Source organism: Lithobates pipiens, unplaced genomic scaffold (assembly GCF_037356315.1).
Source record: "Lithobates pipiens isolate NorthernLeopardFrog02 unplaced genomic scaffold, aLitPip1_a1.2 Scaffold_18, whole genome shotgun sequence".
Taxonomy (NCBI): domain Eukaryota; kingdom Metazoa; phylum Chordata; class Amphibia; order Anura; family Ranidae; genus Lithobates; species Lithobates pipiens.
The window spans coordinates 45346316-45370327 of NW_027507758.1; the positions used below are offsets into that span (position 1 = coordinate 45346316).

The following is a 24012-nucleotide window of genomic DNA, read 5'->3' on the forward strand; positions in this document are numbered from 1 at the left end:
ACATACTTTTTTTTTTTTTAAGACCCAGTGATGTTTTAACTGTTTTTATAACTGGAGGTGTCTGTGCTTCTCTGCAATACATGTAGTGTGTGTGTTGTACATAGCTTCTTGCAAACATCACCCTGCCTCAAAATACCTCTCTTAGGTCTGATGCAAGTCTGTCCTGGCTGTTGTGAGGTGTGGGCATTCCTGGGCCATGCTGCATTTGCAAGCAGGCTGCTCTAGGTAATGCCAACTCGTGTTAAGCCTCTATAACTAAAATCCAGTAAATGAAAAGGGGTGGGCCATAGACAGTCAGGCCCAGGAGGAAAGATCTAGATCAAGGGTCTCCATAACTGCGAATTGCAGGCTGATTGTGGTCCCTTAGCACACAATTTCTTCCACTGTCAGCAGAGACGAGGAACTAATTCCCTCCACTGACACTAATGATGGGGCACTATTCCTCCCACTAATGATGTAATTTTTTTTTACTTCCACTGACCACCCACTAATGCTGGGGCATTTTCTACTCTCACTGGCCACCGCCCGACCCCTTAAAGTTTGAAGGACAGTAAACTGCCTCTTTTGTTTTTAAAAATTGGAGACCCCCTGAGCTAGATGATGCTGTCCCCCAGTCAGGCTCTATTTGACTTGCTGCAGAATCTGAAGCACATTGTGAGAAGCTTACAGTGTGCAGTGAAATCGGGGGGAGGGGGGGAAATGTTATTACAGGAGAGGAGCCTGTGCAAGACATTCAACTTTAAGGAAAAAGATCTTTAGCACTTATTTTTAGTGTATTAAAATAATCGCAGCCAATCTGCTTTACACTGTCAACTTTTAAAATATTTGGTTGTCACTGGTTGCAACACATCCAGTGTATTTTTATATACTGCGTGTGTGTGTTATTTCTCTGGAACTTCCTGCCCCAGTATGTCCGGTCAGCTCCTACCCTGTCCGCCTTTAGGCGATCCTTGAAAACACCTAAGAACTGTACTTGAGTCTCCTCCATCAGATCAGCCACTACCTTTTGTACCACCTCCCTCCTCCCTTTAGATTGTAAGCTCCATGAGCAGGGCCCTCCTATTCCTTCTGTATTGAAATGTATTGTAAATTCTGCTGTTCTCCTTTTTATTGTAAAGCGTTGCGTAAACTGTTGGCGCTATATAAATCCTGTATTATAATAATAATTTATTCCAGGGGGCCAGGTCTTCAGTTCATGGTTATCCCTGGTGTTTGAAAAGCAGCTGAAAATCTCTTAGGGAACAATAAATAGTCCACACATAGCTGGTAATAAACACTACACAGATTTATTAGGCATGATAAATGACCTATGCTCATCACATTAGAGATATTCGCACCAAAAAAAAAAAAAGACTGAGGCACATTGGCGTGATCAAGTTGTGCAGAGGCTTGCGTTAAGGTCGTGCCAAGCTTGTCTGGGCGTGAAGAGGTGACACAAATTCCCACAAGAAATCTCCCATACCTCAGATCTAGGCAACTCCGCTTCCTCTTATTAATATTGGCTGCTTCTCGGAGCCTTTACTGTGCAAAAAAAAAAAAGAAGCACACTCCGCATTATACACACACGTTCTCATGCTGGTGAAAACGAGTGTTCACAAAATCACTTCTCGTACCAGTTTTGCAAAGTCTTTTAAATAAGCCTTTAATTAAAATGTCTTTTATTTTCTGTACCCATTGCAATGTAGAAAAAGCAATATTAAAAACACAGTGCCGTTTGGTTATACAACAATAGAAAATAACTTTGCACACTATATAGGAGCTTCAATATACAACATGCGACTATCTAGAAAATGCAGCTGTACAAAAATGCCACATTAGTTTAAATGTTAGAGGGAAAACTCATGTATATAAATACTGTAGCACTTTTACAGTAAATCCAGTTCATCCATGAGTGCTGCCTGATACTTCATTCAGGCTTCAGACACAAAGTAAGAGCATGATCAGACTGAGCACACGGGCTGGAAGCGGTTTTCTGAGCAACACAGTAGGGAAGGTTTAAGCCCGTTTTGGACGGGCTTCAGCTAGTATAAGAGCAGTGTGAACAGCAAGCTTTGACAAGGCATGTGTAGAGCTTTTTAGCAAGCTTTGTTGAAGCTTTTAGGGTACCATTGAACTCCAGTTTCTAAATGTTGAACACAAATCCTAATGGGGGTGGTGATTGCCACTTTAAGCAAACTGCTAGCGGGCTTCAACAGTAATTGCTTGCTTCACCACTTCAGCTCCGGTAGATTTACCCCCTTCATGGTCAGGCAATTTTTTGCGATACGGCACTGTTACTTTAACTGACAATTGTGCGGTCGTGCATCGTTGTACTCAAATAAGATTCATGTCACAAATAGAGCTTTCTTTTGGTGGAATTTGATTTCCTCAGCGTTTTTTTTTTTTTTTTTTGCGCGCTATAAACAAAAAAAGACCGACAATTAAAAAAAAAATAATAATTTTTTTACTTTCTGCTATAAAACATACCCAATAAAAAAAAAAGTAAAAAAAAATCAAATGTCTTCATTAATTTAGGCCAATATGTATTCCTCTACATATTTTTGGTAAACAAAATCCCAATAAGCATATATTGATTTTTTTTTTTGCGCAAAAGTTATAGCATCTACAAACTATGGGATATTTTTCTTTCTTTTTTTACTTGTAATGGTGGCGATTCAGCAACTTCTAGCGGGACTGCGATATTGCAGCAGACAAATGGGACACCTAACCAACACATTTTGGGGACAAGTGACACTAATGCAGTGATCAGTGGTAAATAATACGCACGGTCACTATACAAATGACATTGGCAGGGAAGGAATTAATGGGTGACGATCAAAGGGTTAAATGTGTTCCTAGGGAGTGCTTGCTAACTAGGGGGGAAGATAAAGATCCATGTTCCTACTTGGCAGAAACACAGAATCGATCGGTACATTCTCCTCTAACAGACCGGCGATCTGCCTTGTTTACATAGGCAGAACAGCGTTCTGGCTCAGCTCGGGTGAGGACATCACTGGTGAGTCAGTAGCTACAGTATTTGTAGCTGCTGCCTTTTGATTTTTTATTTGGGTGGAGCCTGGAGCTCCTCTTTAAAAGTGACAATCAACTCTCCCTTTGGGATCGGTGTTCAAGATTTACAAACTCAACCTAAATGGTACTTTTAAAAGCTTCAACAAAGCTTGCTGAAAGTTCTGCAAATGCTTTGTCAAAGCTTGCTGTTCACACTGCTCTTATACAAGCTAAAGCTTGTGTGAAAAAAGCCATACTAAGACTGGAGCACTCACAATCACAATCCCCCCCCCTCCAAAATTGTATGTTTATAGCGCAAAAAATAAAAACTGGAGAGGTGATCAAATACCACCAAAAAAAAAAAATGTATATCTTTATTTGTGGGGAAAAAAAGGACATCAATTTTGTTTGGGTACAGCGTCACACGACTGCACAATTGTCAGTTAAAGCGACGCAGTGTCGTATCGCAAAAAATGGCCTGGTCATTAAGGGGGAAAATCCTTCCGGTCCTTAAATGGTTAAGCTTTGAAATTAAAACCTGGAAGCTGATTGGTTTCTATGCAGAGCTGCACCAGATTTTGCACGCTCCAGCCCCCGCCGCATCTGGTGTGAGGCACTAAAGGTAAAAAGAGCATGTTCACTTTTGCAAAGTGAATTGTTACTTTGTTTAGTTAACAAAATAAAGCTTTTCTGATGTATTTTTCATTTTTTATTTGTTATAGGTACTTTTATAGTGCTGTCAATTTCCGCAGTGCTTTACATATATATTGTAAATTCACATCAGTCTCTGCCCTCAAGGAGCTTACAATCCTGTTTTCTTAGCACACGATTGGGTATTATTAGCAAATTTTCACTTGGCTTCACCTCACTCATTCAGAAAAGATGAATTAACACCATACATCCACTCCACCTACCCCAGTGATGGCGAACCTTGCCACTCCAAATGTTTTGGAACTACACTGCAGAGTGCCTGAGCATCATGGGAAATGTAGTTCCAAAACATCTGGAGTGCCAAGGTTCGCCACCACTGACCTACCCCGTCCCCACTCTACTTACTTCTGTGGATGCTGAGCTATCAATGCCATGCAGCCAGTTTGGGGATTTGAAATGTCTGCTCTTCTCTGTGCAATGCTTCTGGGATGGATCAGAGTGATCCTTTTGGCTAATCAGAATCGCTCTGATCTATTGTAGAAGAGCTGCAGCGAAGAGAAGGGATTTAAAGGCTTAAAAGTTCACTATGGAACATTTACATATTACACCTATATTTATGATGGAACATGTAAATGTGTTTTTTTTTCTTTTACCTGCAAAAAGATGCACATTTATTATTATTATTTTTTTTTTTTATAAATAAGGCTCTGTGCACATGCGTTGTTTAAAGTTTTAAAAGCTGTTGTGTTTTTTTTTTTCTGCTCCTATAAGCTAAATAGTGTTATCCTATGTGTACATGCATGCTAATTTATTAGCATTTTTTTTTGAGCTTCAGCATCAAGGACAACTTGTGACATCACCAATCGGGCATGCTGGGTCAGTGACGTCACAAGGTGGTAACGTCACCGGGTGGCCACGCACCTTAGCAATTTAAGAACTGTCAGACGGCAGAGCCTTCAGTGCAAGCAGCTTTTTTTTCTTTTTCCTCAGGGTGGGTGTTGTGATTGACAATGAATTTACATCGGGGAATATTGTTTTCATTTTTTAATAAAGGAATTATCAAAAACTGTGTCTTTTTCTTTTTTTGCTGAATGAGTAGGCATACAATGCCCCTGCTCATTCACACTGGAGGGGGTGGGATATGGGGGCCCCCCCTTCCAGCTTTCAATAAACCCCCTACAACCACCAAACCAGGTTTGTGGGGAAAAGTCCCTTGTCCCCAACATGGGAACAAGGTGTTTTAGGGGGTGGGGGGGCTCGCTCGTCAAATGCTCCACCCCCCCCCCTTCCTGATTAGTTGAGATTCAGCTGATAAGTCAATCGTTGAGGATGCTGGCGGCTCCTAAACGCCCCCAAAAACAATGCCAAAAAAATGCAAAATATTAGCTCTTTTTTTTTTATCATCTAGTGTGCTTTTTGCCTAAAAGGTGAACTTCTCTTTTAAAATCCCTGAAACACAACAGCAGCTGCGTGTGCACTGACAGCTCTTCACCCGTGGAGGCGCCAGTAAGGACTGGGGAGGTGACCGTGTTTTCATTTTTTATGAAAAGTTAACTAATTCTTAAACCAAAGTAAAAATCACTTTGTAACATGAACATGGCCTACTCCTTTAGTAAAACTCCCATAGTTTAAATCTAATAACATTTTATTTTCATATTCTTTAACATAGTATAATCTTTGCTTTATGTGTAGTGGTCCTTCCAAGCCAGAAGGTTAATAGTATAGCTGTACAGAAACTACAATTTACACCTATGCTTTCTCCGGAGACGGCTGAGCATGATGGTAATGACTAGCTGGGGGAAATCAATTTGCAGTATATTATTGTGAATTTGATTGAATAGATGCACCTGCTGCCCTGTGCACAAAATCAAACGAGGATATACTAGTGCGGCATATCTTGCTCTTGGCACTGGTAAATACAAAGTTTTGGCAGGCATTCAATAAGGTTGATTGATTGAATACCACAGTCAAATATGCTGATAAATGGAATTACTTTGCACCACACTTTCTCTGCCAGCTAAACCTCCCAACCATGCAGAGGCTGGCTTTGCATTCCAGACTGGATGGTGATAGAATAGACTGTTCTGGCTCTGTCTAGCCTGACAATAAACATAACATAGGTGATAGAAAAGCATCAATTTTGTAGGCTGGGCTGAAAAAGGATTATGAACATGTAACTTCTCATCTGCTTGTTGCTGTGCTAATATCACTTACTGGTACTGGATATTACCCATCCACCCACAGAAAGGCTGCCACAGCTGTGATCAGCCGATATTTTTAGGCTACTTTCACATGGATCTGCAGCAAAAATGTATATGGGGTTTTGCTGGAAATTTTACTGCATTTGCTGTACGTCTTTCACAAGACATGAGTCTCAAAAAACGCCGCGTTATTGGCGCATTTTGAATGGGGAGGTGAGGTGTGTATTTTTTTTTGGGGGGGGGGGGGGGGGTTCTTTACTGCACCAAAAATGCGGCAAACAGGATTTTTTTTTTTTTACGCAACGCCCCAGTGTGAACACACACAGAATTTAAACAACTTTAAGACCAGGCCTTTACTGGAAATCCTTATCTTTTGCTAGAAAATGACTTGGAAGCCCAAAAAATTATGTATTTTTTTTTTTTTCTTTTAGCAGAGACCCTAGAGAATAAAATGGCGATCATTGCAATATTTTATGTCTTTCAAATGCAATTTAAAGAAATGCACAACACAATATTTACCCCAGTTTTTTTTATATGGTGAAGGATGATGTTCCGCTGAGGTAAATAGATACCCAACATGTTGATGCTTTAAAATTGCGCATGCTTGTGGAATGGCAACAAACTACGGTAATAAAAATCTCCATAGGGGATGCTTTAAAAATGTTTACAGGTTACTGTTAGAGGCAGTATTGCGCTAGAATTATTGATATTAATTCTTGTGCTAATGTTCGCGGCGATACCTCACATTTGCGGTTTAAACAACGTTTACAAATGCTTGCACGACTTATGTATGTGCTTGCTTCTGCGCGCAAGCACAGAGGAATGGGGGGGGGGGGGATTTTTTTCTCATTTTAATTTTAATTTTTACACTGTCCCTTTATTTTGATCACTTTTATTGCTATTACAAGGAATGTAAACATCACTTGTAATAGAAATAAGGATGACAGGTCCTCTTTATTGAGACATCCGGGGTCAAAGAGACCACAAATCTCACATTTACCTTTTAATAGCAAAAGAAAAAAAATAGTTTTGAACTTTTACTTAAAATAAATAAATAATAGTTCATTATGGCCCGGGAACCGGACGGGACGTCAGACATCGCTCCAGTCGTCCAAGGGCATAGAGAAGGCCATCTTGGCCTCACTTGTCTCAATGCCCAGCAGACAGCCACATCAAATTGATCTCAGGCTTTACAAATGGGTCAGGTAAGCCCGGGAATCCGCCCCCGACACTACTTTTATCCTACAGAGAAAAGCACTTCAAAAACTGTGAAAGCAGCCTTAGTTTTGTTTTAGAATCGGGGAAAATTTCTTCCTGTCACCACCCCAATAAGATTAGATTATATATACTGGAAGATGAGCTTTCATTGTGTCCCTGCTGGAGTGATTTTTTCCTAGTTTTGCTGTTCTAGTGGCACCTGTTCAGGACTTGAGAAGGGAATAGATTCCAAATCTGCATATGATGGCAAAAAAATAAACTGTAGCTCCACACTGGGAATGGCCGCGGCTCGCACAGGAACCCTGTGCATCCCTGTTCTCCATTTCAGAGATGAATCGGGCCAAATCTTTGCCTGAATTCAGCTCTGAAACGGAGCCAAAGACGCACAGATGCTCCGCAGGCCGCCCCCCGGAGATATGTGAACCGACTCCATAGAGAGCCAGTCACATTCTCCTGCTATGCGAATTGGATGCAGAGAAATTCGCATAGTTGTGAACCCTGCCTAATGCTACCTATACATGGATCAAATGTAGGCCAGTTTCTCCTGAATCAGCCAAAATTCATTCAGTGGTTGGTCCTGTTGACACCACAAAAGCTGAATTTTGCCAAAAGAACCAGGCAGAAAATTGTCAACCAAACAGCGCCTGCTTCCAATTAGTTGCAGGCACCGTTTTGGGTATTCTGAAAGCTGAGGGTAATAAAGAGTAAACCGCTAAGGGAAATCTGTGATTTCTCTCATTCTGTCTTAGGCTGAACGAGAGAAATTTTAAAGCAGAACTCCATGAATTTTTTTTTATTTTTTTTTCCTCCCATGCATGTGTTAACTGCTCGTTTTGTCTAGCGGCACTTACCTGATCTTTCAATCCTTCGGAAAACCGTGCTCCCCCACATCTAGCAGTGGACTGTCCCTGCCATCCTCACATCCAAAGCTGGTCTATGGGCATGATGACGTCAGGAACAGTCCATGCACAAGACTAATAGTGGGGGAGCCACAGGGACTGGTCTTGCACTCTGAGAATTGGCGGATTAGGTAGTAAGTATTTCTCCACTCTCCTCACCCCTAGACAAAAACAAGCAGTTAACCCAAGCAGTGCAGGCACAGCCCCTCTGCATTAGAATTTTTTTTTTTTCCGGAATTCTGGTTCAACATTGATGGCCAGCTTAGGGGCCATATCATACTGGAGAATTTGTTGCTGAGAACAATCTATTGACTTCCATTAGACTGAATGGCAGCTGCACCTTTGGCTATTTTGCCAATGGTGAATTCAATGCCAGTGTGCCCTACCTGTACATATAGCAAGCTCTTTAAGATATACACAAACGCTTCTTTTTGGGACAAAGGTATTTTTCAAACTGCGAGTACCATTTTTTTATTTTTTTTTGCATCAGCTAGAAAATGAGAGGAAAATCTAATTGGTTGCTTTATCTAGCACAGAATATTTTTTTGGTCACATGAAGCCCGATATCCCGGTCTTTTGTAAGGTAGACGTAAAAAGAACTCCAAAAAAATCATCAGTGACCCTTAGGACTATTTAAAGTGGTTGTAAACCCTTACAAACCACTTTGACCTACAGGTAAGCCTAGATTATGTTTTACCTGTAGGTCCAAGAAATATTTACTAAAAGACAGTCACAGCTGTCTATGGCACCGGCGCACTATCGCCGTTAGCAGCATGCCGCTGCTAACGGCGTTATGCCGTTAGTGGTGGCTCCCGTGCGCATGCGCGGGAGTGACGTCATCGCTGCTCTGGTGCTGTGAGTGGCCAGAGCAGCGATACCCGGAAGAAGATGGAGGCTCCGGACTACAGGCGACATCGCTGGCTCCTGTGTCAGGTACGTGACACATAATGGGCTACTATGCGATGCATAGTAGCCCATTATGCTTTACCTTTGCAGGGAGACAAAGAGGAAGCAAACCCATCAGGGTTTACTTCCTCTTTAACCACTTGCCCTCAAGAAGATTTATCCCGCTTCATGACCTGGCCATTTTTTGCGTTACGTTAACTGACAATTGCGCAATCATACGCTGTACCCCAAAAAAAATATTTAATTTTTTTTCCCCACAAATAGAGCTTTCTTTTGGTGATATTTTGATCACCCTTGTGGTTTTTTATTTTTGGTGCTATAAACAAAAAAAGACTAACAATTTACAAAAAAAAATATTTTTTTACTTTCTGCTATAAAACATATCCAATAAAGTTTAAAAAAAAAAAATTTAATTTCTTCATAAATTTAGGCCAGTATGTATTCTGCTACATGTTTTTGGTAAAAAAAAAAAAATCCAAATAAGCGAATAATAATTGGTTTACGTTATAGTTATAAGCTAAAGTTATAGTGTCTACAAATGGGTTGTTTCCTGGAATTTTTATTTATTTTATACTAGTGATGGCGGCGATCAGCGACTTAGAGGGACTGCAATACTGCAGCAGTATTGACACTTTGTGGGAACCAGTAACACTAATACAGTGATCAGTGCTAAAAATATGCAGTCGCTGTACTAATGACACTGGCTGGGAAGGGGTTAAACAGCTAGGGTGATCAAAGGGTTAACTGTGTGCCTGGCCAGTGTTTGTGTACACTATGTGAGGTGCTTTTACTAAGGGATGTGATGGATTTTATACCCTGCTTTTGCAGAGAGAAAAAAAAATCCATCACTCCCCAGCAAAAGAGATCTGCTTTGTTTACATATGCAGAGCTCCGTCCTGTGTGTGACCGATGATTGGTGGGTGCCGACAGACATCCATTGGCCAGGACCCACTAATCGGATTCCGCTGTGACTAATCACAGCAGAAGCAGCGCACCCCCTAGGCAGAAGTGCAAAATCACGTATATATACACACACACATGTGATTCTGCACAGAATGGCTGCCCTGTACCAGTAAATCTGCTTTTGGAGCGGTTGTTAAGAGGTACACCATATAAACAATCCAATCGTTAAAAACCATCAGAAATGCTCTTAAAAAAAAAACTTCCAATGTAATAAAGATCAAGATTGGTGATAGCATACAATTAAGACATGAAAAGGGGATAGTTGAGTCACACCATAACGCTCAACACGTTTCATTAATCTTAGTTATTAGTTAGTTCTTAGATGTCTATAAAGAGGCAGTATCATTAAAAATCACAAACGTGTATCACATTCAAGTCCAAATAGTCTATTCCCCAAACTTTACTACAATCAGTAAACCGTATACTTACACTCCATATGATAAAAAAAAAGAGACCCAAGAAATATATATGTATAGCCATCGGATACTGGATGAACAGACGAAACGCATTGAGAGAGCTATGGTGCGACTTTCTTTTTTTTCAGATCTTCATTGTATGTGACCACAGGGACAAGTGTGTGTGTGTTGTGTGTGTTTAAGCTCCATGCACACTGGCTTAAAAACATTGCTTCTACAGGAGTTTTGGGTTTTGCCTGTAGATGGAGCTCAATGGTTTTTCTGTGTCCATGCACATTAGGATGATTACAGGCATATTTTGAGCCCAGCGTTTAGAGGCAGAAAAAAAATAAAAAACCTTATGGTTCACGTTGCTGATTGGAGCTTTCTGGAAAAAAGAAACACAAAAAACTCCTAAATTTTGTAAAAAATGCTCAGAGGAACAGTGAAGGGAGAACTTCCCCTACAAGCACGACAACGCTGAACTCAATGGACTGGTAAGTATGGTTCTCTCTCTTTTTTTTTTTTTTTTTTTTTCACCAGTGCCAACATTACTCTCCTACATGTAAAAATTTGCATTGTTTGCTAGAAAATTACTTAAAACCCCCAAACACTATATTGTTTTTTGTTTTGTTTTTAAGCAGAAGCTCTAGAGAACAAAATGGTGGGTGTTGCATATTTTTATATCACAAAAAATTGGCGCTGCGGTTTTTCAAAAGCATATTTTTTGGCATAAATACACTTTAATGAATTTGTGACCGCTCCTCTTTTTGGACAGATCTGAGGTCTATTAGACTACAAATCGCTACACTGCCCTCCAAAGCATCTGATTAAATTGAGATCGGTTTGATCAGAGGCTGTCACAAGCCGATAACTCCTTGTTTACATGCGAACAAAAACCAGAAGTGACAATCCTTGTTGCTCTCGGTTTGACATCACACAATGGGAGGAACAACATCCGTTGTTCTCGCTGTGTTCCGGGGGGGGGGGGGTGGAGGGACCCCCTTGGCTCAAAAAAAAAAAAAAAATACTGGGATCCTGGTTGTTACCAACTTATTCGGTTTATAAACAGTTTCTGAGAAAGTTAAGATCATCATCAGTGCTTCTGTTTACGTGGATGTATTACTCCACAGTGCCTGCAGCTACAGAGGTCAGTGAGTACTTGTTTTAAAGTTTGTTTACTCCATGTAAAAAATAAAATATTGAAATTCTTAAATGTGCCTGGCCTGGCTACAGGTTTAATTTAGGTAACAATTTACAATTCTTTAAAATCGTGTAATAAGTTTTTTTTTTTTTTTCTTAGATCAAATTAGACCTTGAAACATTTGTTTACCAGAATCTTCAATATTGGGCCCAATTAACCATTTAGGACAGGGGTGCTCAACCTGTACCCAATGAAACAAAGATTGAACTCTTTGGTCTGAATGGCAAGCGTCATGTCTGGAGGAAGCCAGGCAAATGTGGCCCTTGACCTCACCAAGGAAGGGCATGCCTATACTCTGAATAGTGGGTCGTCAAAACCAGATCGCAATCCAAGGGTTGCCAACCGCCATTCCAGAGCATCAGAGTGCATGGAGCCAATGCCAGCACAGAAGACAGAAGTTGGCAATGGAGAGAGCAGGACCTGCTTAGCCAATGCTTCTTCTGTAGCGCCGGTTCCTGTCCCAGGCAGAGTGATACCAAGTGCACTTTGCCTGGGGCTTTGCTAGCAGAAGCAGGAAGAGGAAAAGGTCATACACTGCACTTTTGCAATGGCCATATTAGCACTTCTAAAAAGGGATCATTAGGCTGCTTTCACACTGATCTGCAGGAGAAGCACAGTGCACCTGTGACTTTCCTGTGAGTAAGCTGCACTGAGCCACAGACTTCTATTATATCCTGCAGGTTTGCTGTACTTTCAGAAAGTGCACCACGTCCGTAAGACATAATAGAAGTCTATGGCAAATTACAGATAACCTGCAAGAATGCCGCAGCACATCAGTGTGAAAACAGCTTTTTAGGGGGCTGAGGACAGTAAGTGCTCATTTACTTTTGCGGTTGAGGGGGCGTTAAAATCTCATAGTTCATTGTGGCCTGCAACCAGTTATCAAATCACTTAGGCCCCTTTCACACTTGTGCTGCGACTTGGGACTGCAAAGTCGCATGACAAGTCATATCCCATGATTTTCAATGCGTACCATTCATATCTGCGTCTTCGTAGTAGTCTCTGTACTACTTTTGTCCTATTTTGATGCGAGTTGAGGTCCATAGAGCTCAAATTTTACAGCCGCAACAGGCATTCCCTGAAATTGCAGCTGCAAAATCGCTGTAAACTTTGCACCGACTTTCAAGTCGCTGCAGTGTGAAAGGGGCCTTAAGTGGCTCTCGCTCTTCAAAAGGTTGAGCATCCCTGCTTTAAAAATACGAAGTTTTTAACTAACAAAATAACATATTGCGGTGCTGTAGATTTTCATTAATCAGCACCCGGGAACTAATGGTACCATCTCCCTAGGACTCCATATAAAGTAACTTGCCATGAAGTTAGTTATGGGAAATAAAACATTTACACACCCAAGATCAAAGTGATATCTGTCTGAAAATTTTGAATATGTATGCCATTTTTTTTATATAAAGCTTTGTATATTTTAATGAACACTCTTGCTGTATAAACATAATGTAGGGGGCAGATAGGTTTATTTTTTTTCCCTGTTTAATGCACTTATTTGTTTAGTACTTTAAGCATTTTTCCATGTTCACAATAATAACTTAGATCTTTTTATATCTGTGGCAAGATAACAAAAAAAAAAAAAAAAAAAAAAACAGGCTCAATGATACAGAGCTATCCTGTAGATACAGTCATTACATCTGTATGATGTGCCTACCATTGTGCTAATTGGTGACCATACTTGTTCTGTGTCTTCCTTTAGGTGTGGCCCATCTCTTGCTCTCTGGGTGCCAGTTTTGGTTACGCTATCAGCCTCCTCTTGGCACCCTTCTGGATTTACTGGAACCGGAAACAACTGACATACAAACGAAGATAGCAGGGACGGGCGGATGATGAGAGCTTCTGTGCAATGAAACTCAGGCCACCTTATCAAGTTCTGTCCCCATAAGAGACACTTGTAACCTCTATAGAAATATTACCCTGAGAAATGGCATCTTTCAGAACATCGCTGAACAATCATGTCCTCGTCGTGTTGCCGTCAAACGTTATGTTCGCAAAAGCAGGTCAATAAAATATTTTTTTGTGCAGCTGCGGTACAAGCGTTGTGTGCGTTGGACTCGTACCATGTGTGGGTGTTGCACGAGGGACATCCTTGCCTCACGTGATCAGACAGCAGTTTATACACCTCGAGCCCAGTCTCTTCTTCATGGGGTTTTTCTTTGGAGTAAGAATAGCTATAATGGATTCATCAAAGACGGCTTTCAACCCTTTCTGTGTCAGAGCCGAACACTCGACGTAGCAGCATGCCCCGATCTGTCAACAGGAGAAATAGGTGCTTAGACTCTGAAGTTGCCAAATTGCTTAAAGCAGTAGTAAACTTTAAAAAAAAAGACTTACCTTAAAACGAAGCGCTCCAGCGGTGCATTGTAACCGCTGCAGAGGCTTCCATCTTCACCCGGACTTCCTTCCGGGTTCGTGGGGCTGCAGCCGTGTGAATGGCCAAGCCGCGATAACGTCACTACCGTGCATGCTTGCGGGAGCCACGGCACACAGATCTGAAGGAACGGCACAAGTATGCTGTTCCTTCAGAGCGCATGCTCCGGTGATGTTGCCAGCTGCTGCTCACTGGAATATCTCCTAAACGATGCATGTTTAGGAGATATTCATTTTACCTACAGGTAAGCTTTATTATAAGGATACCTGTAGTTAAAAAGTAAAGTTTAGGAGTTTGCTACCACTTTAAGGGATAATAATAAAAAAAAAAAAAAAAGCAGAAGAGAGTGCCACCACCTGAACGTAGACTATTTATAAAATCATTATTCAGGCTGGGTTCACACCGCTGCGGGTGGGAGACCCGGATGTGATTCGCACCGCACTGCAGTGCAAATCACATCCGATCTGTCTGTGCGATGCGAGTTCAGCCATACAGATAGTATGGCTGAATTCGCATTGCACCCGCCGCAAACTCGCACAGGACCCTTTTTTTGGTCCGCAGCAGAATCGGAACGCATGGGTGTTCACACCATGCGATCCGATTCCTGTCCGAGTTTGCAGATCGTACTGCGATATGCGGACTGGTCTGGGGGTGTCATTAAGATTTCATTGACACTCCCAGCAGTCCGCATAGGGCAGTGTGAACTGCCGGTGGGAGGCATGCAATGCGGGAAAATGCTGTGGATTTGCGGCGTTCCCGCATCGCTATGGTGTGAACCTAGCCTAAAAGCAAAATACATTCACTGCATAATTAGGAAGGTCAGCATATCGTAAATACAAGATGAAACCATCTATGGAGCTGCTCTAGTCAGAAGGATTAATGTCAAGCTGGAACCCAAGTACCCTCAGATGCATCCGAAGAACGGTGATTTCAATTTGAAAACCTGTTGGATTTGAGTCCAGAAGTGACATAACTCAGCCCATAAGGGGTTAACTCTGCATTTGAGGGAGCTTGATGGCTATCCTTCTCCCTGTCACCAGCAGCTTCCCTGCACAGCTCTGCATTTACTAGCCGCCTTCCTGGCGACCTCTGCTGACTAGAGCTGCTTCATAGATGGTTCCATCTTGGATTTACGATACTCCGGCCTTCCTAATTATGCAGTAAGTGCATTTCTGTGTTAAATATTTGTTTTATAAAGTAAAGTACACACTCAGAAGGTGCGGCAACTCAAGACCTGGTCCAGAGGAGCAGCTCTGCATTTACAAGCCTCCTTCCTGCTGACTAGAACTGCACCATAGATGGTTCCATCTTGGATTTACAATATGCCAACCTTCCTAATTATTATGTAGCGAGTGCATTATTGCCTTTAATACTGGTTATAAAAACAATCTTCACTCAGATGGTGGCGTCCTCATCTGCTTATTTTTGATCTGTCATTAGGTAACTCAAGACCCAGTCCAGAGGAGCAGCAACCATCTCCAGTGCTTTTTAATATTTTTTACTGACCTTTAACCCCGTTGCCCCCTTAATATCAGGCCCTATTTGATACCAAATTTTCCTTAAGCAGGGCTTGTTTATAAAACTATGCACTTACATTTGCAACTTTCTATAGCCAAAAATGTTAGTTTCTGGATAGAGAGAAATTAAATAGCCTTTAGGTTTTTTATTTATTTTTTGACTGCACCCCTTCGGGGAGATCTCGCTTCACTTCCAGGCCAAAGTTGTTGTTATCAGAACAGTTGTCCACACTGGAAGATTCCCCCTCACCACCTGTTCTAGTTTTCATTTCCCATTACTTTTTGTCCTGAAAACAACGAGAAGGGACACGGCAAGAAAAACCTGACAGGTGTTGTACCACTTTCTTAATGCAGAGCGAGAGGATGTCACCAGCACACCAAGGATCTCCAGAACAGGTCCAATGCTTTACTCAGCTATTACATCTTTTTAGCAGAAACGTTTCGGAACCTCGCAGGACCCCTTCATCAGTCACATGGCTGGCACGGCCTGCTGAACACAAATGGATCTCAAGCTAATGACTGCTGCAGCCATCAGCTTGTGATTTAAAGCGGAGCTCCACCCAATTTTAAAACCGTAGCTCAAGATGATTAAATATATGTTCTAATGTCAAAACGGAACCTTTTTTTTTTTTCTTTCTACTGTACCTTTTTTGTTCTTCCTGTCTATTCTGTCTATTTCCTGGATGTGGAGATTGCGGCCTAGCCTAGTGGTAGGCTAAGGGATAGTGCGGGTATTTCATAATTTCCTCTATCCGCAGTGTCTCCTGGGCGCTTTGGTGATTGTTCCCAGGAGTCTCTGTGGCGGCCTGGCGCGAGTTATCACGTGAGGCTAGGTTGCCATCTCAACGGGGCGGGGGAAGTTACTGCGCATGCGCGAAATCGGACATACAGCGCGCAGTGCATGCTGGTACATCAGCGACAATATCCCGCAAGAGGATGCCTGTGGGCTTCACATGCCCACAGGCAAGATGAGAACCCCCAAAAAGACGAGATATAACTTAGTTTTTAATGAGAAAACGTACATCTTAAAGACTTACAAACTGGAACAAGTGAGTAATAATTATAAATAACACAATCTATCTCATTGTAACAAAAAACAAAACAAAAAAAAAAGTTTTAGGCAGTGGAACCCCGCTTTAACAGGTTTTTTTTTGGGCGTACTATGTACATCCGCAGAGCTGAACTAGTTAAAAATGCTAGCTGCCTGGCAGTCATGGTGACCTTTTTTTGTTTCTATTCAGTGACCTGGAAAAAAAAATAGGCAGATAAGGAATTCTGATTACGCTCCAACTTCAGTGGGTGCGTACCTGTTTTGGGCTCACTAAAAAGCACAGAGGTCAGAGGGTTAGTGTGACGAGCATGCTCAGAAGGAGGTCAGCAATCACCGCCCCATATTTGTCTCATGACAGGTTTACAACAGATTCAGTATTACTAATGAAGAATAAAACAGCCACGGCTTTCTTTATATAAAAAAAACAAAAAACACTCTACATGTTCCAAAAAAAAAAAAAAAGGCAAAATGATATAAAACTGCTGATTTCTGCTCAGTAGACTTGAAGGAACGGCCCCTGTCACAGGCAGAACTTCAGAGACGATAACTATATTTTCCAACAGTAAAGTTAAATTGCCCAGAAAAAGAAGACGAGAGCATACATTGTCCTTGAAATGGGACCACTTTGCACAATTTATCTTCCTGTTCAGTAGGCAAGAAAAGAAAATTGCAAGCTTTGGATCTTATCGCTACTGTACGGATTGTTTCAGGCTGTACATAGAATACAATTACACAGGAAAGAAGGTAACAAGATGTACAAAACATTTGCAGGCTGGATTATGAACGCTTGGACAATAGCGGAGCGCTCTCTTGACTATAACAACCAATCAGATTCCTGGAGCAGTCTGCAATGTCTTGTCCTGAGCACACAGAATCCCCCGAGTTGCCAGGCAAACTTTGGGGTGGTAGCAAGCCAAAATTTAATGTGAATCGCAATAAGCTTTTTGCAGAGGCAGAAAGGAAAGGGGGCAGTAGCGCATCTTTAAAACTACGACTTGCTACACTGTATTACCAAAAGTATTGAGATGCCCATCTTTACATGCACATGAACTTTAATGGCACCCCAGTCTTAGTCCGTAGGGTTCAATATGGAGTTGGCCCATCCTCTGCAGCTATAAAAACTTCAACTCTTCTGGGAAGGCTGTCCACAATGTTTAGGAGTGTGTCTATGGGAATGATTGACCATTCTTCCAGAAGCGCATTTGTGAGGTCAGGCACTGATGTTGGACAAGAAGGCCTGGCTCGCAGTCTCCACTCTAATTCATCCAAAAGGTGTTCTGTCGGGTTGAGGTCAGGACTCTGTGCAGGCCAGTCAAGTTCATCCACCCCAATCTCGCTCATCCATATCTTTATAGACCTTGCTTTGTGCACTGGTCCAAATCATTTGGTGGAGAGGGGATTATAGTGTGGGGTTGTTTGTCAGGGGTTGGGCTTGGCCCCTTAGTTCCAGTGAAGGGAAATCTTAAGGCGTCAGCATACTAGATTATTTTGGACAATTTCATGCTCCCAACTGTGTAGGAACAGTTTGGGGATGGCCCCTTCCTGTTCCAACGTGACTGCACACCAGTGCACAAAGCAAGGTCCATAAAGACATGGATGAATGAGTTTGGGATGGAGAAACTTGACTGGCCTGCACTCAACCCGATAGAACACCTTTGGGATGAATTAAAGCAGAGTCGGAGATCCAGGCCTTCTCATCCAAAATCGATGCCTGACCTCACAAATGCACTTCTGGAAGAATGATCAAACATTCCCATAGACACACTCCTAAACCTTGTGGACGGCCTTCCCAGAAGAGTTGAAGCTGTTATAGCTGCAAAGGGTGGGCCAACTTAACCATTTCCTGCCCCGGCCTATAGCAGAATGACAGCCGGGCAGTGGTTGCGTTATCCTGACTGGGCATCATATGACGTGCTGCAGGATAACAGCCGCCGCTCCCGTGGGGGTGCGCATCGCGGGGATCGGTGGTGCGGTGTGTCAGTCTGACACACCGCTACACCGATCTCAGTAAATAGCCGACGGAGGCTCTTTACCACGTGACCAGCCGTGTCCAATCATGGCTAATCACGATGTAAATAGGAAGAGCCAATGATCAGCTTTTCCTCACTCGCGTCTGACAGACGAAAGTAGAGGAGAGCCGATCGGTGGCTCTTCTGACAGACCCCCACCCCCCCTCACACTGGACCACCAGGGAAGCTGCCAGGACCAAAGGAGGCACATAACCTGTGGATGGCCAGGTACATCCCCCATGGCCAGCCACATATGCAAATGAATTCCAAATCTGTGCCAATCAGTGCCCACATATGGGCACTGACTGGCACCATTATGTAACAGAGTAATTAAGTGATACCCAGCAATGCCATCCATCAGTGCCACCCATAAGTACTCATCGGTGCTGCCTACTAGTGCCACCTATCAGTGCCGCCTTAGTGCAGCCATATTAGTGCCCATCATTGAAGACGAAAATGTACTTGTTTACAAAAACATTTAACAGAAAATTTGTTTTGCAAAAAATAAAAAAATCGCAGAGGTGATCAAATACCACCAAAAGAAATCTCTATTTGTGGAAACAAAATTATGAAAACATTTTTTGGGTACAGTTTAGCATGACCGCGCAATTGTCATTCAAATTGCAACAGCGCTGAAAGCTGAAAATTGGCTTGGGCAGGAAGCTGTCTAAGTGCCTGGTAATGAAGTGAATCGGGAGTTGGCCGTTTTCTTTTTTTTTTTTTAAAGCCAGCAGCTACAAATACTGCAGCTGCTGACTTTTAAAATAATGACACTTACCCGCCCAGCGCGCCCGCGATGTCGGCACCCGAAGCCAATCTCTCGAGTGCTGCCGCCTCCATCTTGGGTATGGGAATCAGGAAGTGGCTTCATTTCCCGGTTCCCTACTGCGCATGCGCAAATTGCGCTGCGCAATAAGGATGGTCCCCGCTGTCTCTGGGATCCGTGTGTTTCCCAGGAGACAGCGGGGGACCTTCGGAAAGGGGCGTAGCTTCTGCAGAATCTATGCCGGAAGTGGGTGCAGATACCTGTACTGTACAGGTACCTGCACCCCCCTCCCCCCTGAAAGGTGCCAATTGTGGCGCCGGAGGGGGGGGAGGATTCCAATGAGCGTAAGTTCCACTTTAGGGTGGAGCTCCGCTTTAATAATGAACCCTACGGATTAAGACTGGGATGCCATTAAAGTTCATGTGTGTAAAGGCAGGCGTCCCAATACTTTTGGATATATATATATATATATATATATATATATATATATATATATATATATATATATATATATATATATATATATATATATATATGATAGATAGATAGATAGATAGCAAGTTCAATAATAATTCACGAGAAAAAAAAAAAAACTTGCAGTAGTTAAATAAAAACTATGGGGGTTTTTTTGGTTACTCATACTTACCCAAGTGGATGCTGCATCTGTCGCCCGCCGCCTCTGCACTGAGAACCGAGCCACCGAACACCGCCGATGGCTCGGTTCTCTCACCTCCCCGAGCGGAGAGAGATGATGCCTGTCAATCAACATCTCTCCTGCTCTGCTCCTCCACGCTCACTGGAGGGCGGAGCTGTGGAGGGGCAGGGAGTGGCTTGCTGAGAGGCTGAGACTGCCATCAGTCCAGGCAGCTGGTGGATCCAGACTTCCTAAGTCGGGATAATGCGCTGCCTGGACTGATTCCTGTGATGAAAATGGGGTTTCCCACTACAGACCTTCTTCTGAAAATGCTCACTGTCTGGCTGTCATGCTGACCCTCTGGTTTCAATAATTTAAGTCACTGACATGGAACAAGCAGATCAGAAATGTGCGCCAGCAGTCAGGAGTCCTTAGCTGCATACTTGCTCTTTGCGGCATCAAGAAACTGCAATCTTCTGGATCTGGCCAGGACCCCGCCAATGGACAACCAATAGGAAGTCCAATAAAGAAAGAAGTATCCAAGAGGTGCTGGGACTCGTGAGCTCATATTAAGTAGTGAAAAGGACAAAATCGTACGGAGGGCTCACAAAAAAAAAAACATGCATTAATAGAAGGAGCACCAGACCAAAGAACAAGAGTCCAAATGAATTTATACAAAATAAAAAAACGCCGACGTGTTTCGAGGGTCAGAAAAAAACTCCCCCTTCGTCAGGGATTCAGTTAAAATAGGAGCCTTGAATAGAATCACAATAGAGCTTTCCTGTGTGAATCTAATTGCTGGAGAGTTACTGGTCAGCAGTACCTGCGTGAGCAGTCAAGAGAAGGAAACCAAGAGGAAGTGCCCACGGTACTGAAGCAGTGGCGTGCTACACGTAAGGAAAAAAGATGGTAGACGCAGGACCCAACGCATCACGCAACCTCAGATTTAGGTGGTTATTTTAGGCATTTAGTTCAGGGGGCTTTTTATACCAGCACAGTGATTACTTTGGGCGGGATGCTATAAGAGGGGTGCTACTTCAGGTGCCAAAGGTTGCAGGGTCCAATGATAGAAATCCAGCCCTAGAATCAAACATTCTGATTGGCTGATATGCACAATGGCTCCACTTTGACTTGATTAAACCAACCTCACCTGTCTAGTACAAAACAACAAATACATCTGATATACAATGAAGCCGGGACTTCAAAGTACTCCACTCATAACAGCACCGAGACATAACAATCAAAAACAATCCGTCTCTTTACCTCTTTCGCCAACTTATGCCCTTGCTCGCTGGTAATGGGTTTTTCCTTCACATCATTTAGTTTTGCTAGAGTCTTGGGATCATCTCGGAGGTCGATCTGCAAAGCATTCAAATTAAATTCTTTTTTTTTTTTTTTGACTTTTTTTTTTTTTTTCAGAATCGGGAACAAGAAAAAAGCAAATACAAGAATGAGGAAGCGGTATCACAGACCGATGGTGCAGACTATGCCCTCGTGCCCTCTTTGGAGAATCACATATTATAAGACATTTAATGAGAACCAAAACGCAGAACGCTTTTCATCACGGTCAGATAAAATGAGCTGACCCAGATACCTTTACATCATCTGAAAAACTGCTCTGAAGACTTTGAAACTGCATGTTTATAGCGGGGCTGTGTTACAGAGGCCTTTTTTTATTTTTTATTGTAAGGACTGGCAGATTCTGAGCTGATTAAGGCAAAGCATCGGACTGATCCAGTAATTTACCCTTTCAGTGCCAGAGACGTTTTTTGCACATTTAAAAAAATGTATTTAAGGCGTGAAGATTAGATAAAACCCCCAAATGTCATTGATATTTCTGAAAGCAGAGACCTTGGAGAATAAAATGGTGGTAGTTTCAATTTTCCTTCATGTTACGCGATATTTATGAGATGCATAGGCATGTGCACAGGGTGTGCCAGGTGGGCATGGACGCGCAACAGGGTGTGCGTGGACACACCCTGCTGCTTGGGTGCTGAGAAAGGGAAGGGGGAATCTTTGTCCTCAGTCCCTTTCTCAAAAGTGAGACATCAGGGGTCCGTTTAGAGACTGATATTTAGAGACTGATATTTCACCCCCCCCCCCCCCCCCCCAAAAGGACTCCTAAAAATTTTAAATAAATAATAAAAATGATTGTAAAAAAAAATAAATGATTGTAAAAAAATAATAATAAAAATCATTGTAAAAAAAAAAAAAAAAACTGTAAAAAAAAAAAAAAAAACACAACAATATGAATAAACTGCTAACACCAATCTCTATCCTGCCGACACCATCCACTGCTATCCACTGCATCGTCCACTGCCCCACTATCTATCCACACACACTCGTGTGTTTGAGCTTTGGGGTGCACACCCTAATGCAATAGGCTGCACACACCTATGGCACAATGGTTTATCATGCTCACAATCTGGCATGCATGTAGATATTTAATGTATAGTGCAAGCACCATTTGTGTACACAGTGGGGTTCCTAAATGCTCGGTTGCAACTTATTTTTTTTTTTTTTTTTTTGCAACGTCCTTATTTTTTTTCTACTACGAGGTTTCTTCAGAAAGTTTCCATGCTTTTTTTATATAAGTTTCACAGCCATCTTCACCACAGCGTGACAACTGCATGGTCAACCAGCTTGCCAGACAAACTAGTCACATGACACTCTCAGCCACGACCAATTACTCCTCCTCCCGCCCTCGCCGTTTCCAGCAAAAATAAGTGCGGAAACTTTTTGAAGACCCCTCATAAAAATGTATTTCCAGCACGTAGAGGACAAAAAGTCCCCTATGTGACAAACTTTGTAACAGGTTCTTTTTAATGAAACATCAAAAGGACCTTGAGGTCCGGTTCACTCATGTGCGGTGCGAATTGAAGCTTTGCTTTCCCTGCAAAGAGAAAAAAATCAGATGTTCAGCGTTCCATGTCAGTTTTTGAACAGGATCAGGTCAGGTTTACATCACGATTTTATCCTGTTAACAAAGGAATGCGAATTAAATGCGTTCCCATAGAAGATGTGCTTGCAATTTTGCACCGGAATGCCCAGAAAACGCACATGTTTTTTGGGCAATGTGGAGTGTGAATGCAATACACATGTGAACCAAAATGGTGAAATAATAAAAAAGGTGCAGCGCTTAGATTATATATATGACAATATCTATATAATCTTTTACCAGTGTAAATAATATAATCAACTTTAATAGTGAAAAAAAACTCTGCATAAATTAAACACTATTAATGATTCTATGTCAGTGATGGCAAACCTTGGCACCCCAGATGTTTTGGAACTAAATTTCCCATGATGCTCCACTACACTGCAGAGTGCATGAGCATCATGGGAAATGTAGTTTCAAAACATCTGGAGTGCCAAGGTTTGCCTACACTGTTCTATGTTTTAGACAACACTATATCCAAATATACAAAAAATAAAATAAAAAAATTGAAATACGTATATCCACCAAAGTGAACGTGTTAAAGAGGAAGTAAACCCTAATGGGTTTACTTCCTCTTTCATTCCCTGCAAGGGCAAAGCATAATGGACTACTATGCATCGCATCGCATCGCATAGTAGTCCATTATGTGTCACTTACCTGACACAGGAGCCAGCAAAGTCACCGCTGTCCCCTGTAGTCCGGCGCATCCATCTTCTCGGTGGGGTCTCGCAGCTCCTCCGCTGTCATTCGGTGAAGCCGCAATGACGTTACTCCCGCGCATGCGCAAGGGAGCCGACACGCGCGGCATCTTCGCCATTGACGATGCCGCGCTCAGTGCGCCTGCGCGCCGCTATCTTCGGGCAAATATCTCCTAAACCTGTAGGTCAAAGTGGTTTGTAAGGGTTAAACAATAAGTGAAACAATATGGTGACAAAGTGCAATATCTTGAGAAGTTATAGTTAAAATACAGCCTCATAGTGAAATACCGTTTAAAACTTTTATTAACATTAAAAGCATAAATGGGTACTCACATATTACTGGCAAATATGTGTTAAACGGTATTTCACTATGAGGCTGTATTATCTTTTTGGCCTATAATATACATGGAAGAATCTCTGTCCTCAGTCACCCCAAAAGGTGGATAGCCATTTCATCTATTTTTGGGTCATCTCTCTGTCTACTCTGGTACCCAGGAGAAGTTGCAAGTTTTGCCAGCTGTTTTTTCGTGTGGATTTACATCAATAACCTCGTGTGACTCACTAGGTATACACCTAACTGGGTCCATAACATCTGGTAAG

General features: G+C 42.3%; 2 protein-coding genes across 4 annotated transcripts in view; one reads left to right on the top strand and one right to left on the bottom strand.

Annotated features, from left to right (window-relative positions):
- The window catches only part of PIGF (phosphatidylinositol glycan anchor biosynthesis class F), a 29462-nt gene extending 16010 nt beyond the window's left edge, over nucleotides 1–13452 (top strand). For all 3 annotated transcript variants that reach the window (XM_077485646.1, XM_077485647.1, XM_077485648.1), the window contains exon 6: nucleotides 13128–13452. In XM_077485646.1, the coding sequence (XP_077341772.1) occupies nucleotides 13128–13241 (114 nt within the window). In that variant the 3' untranslated portion in view covers nucleotides 13242–13452. The remainder of the gene's footprint in view (nucleotides 1–13127) is intronic.
- RHOQ (ras homolog family member Q) overlaps nucleotides 1627–24012 on the bottom strand; it is an 81590-nt gene continuing 59204 nt past the window's right edge. The window contains exons 4-5 of the mRNA XM_077485649.1: nucleotides 21040–21135; nucleotides 1627–13678 (exon numbers count right to left, since the gene is read on the bottom strand). Of these exons, the coding sequence (XP_077341775.1) occupies nucleotides 13523–13678; nucleotides 21040–21135 (252 nt within the window). The 3' untranslated portion in view covers nucleotides 1627–13522. The remainder of the gene's footprint in view (nucleotides 13679–21039; nucleotides 21136–24012) is intronic.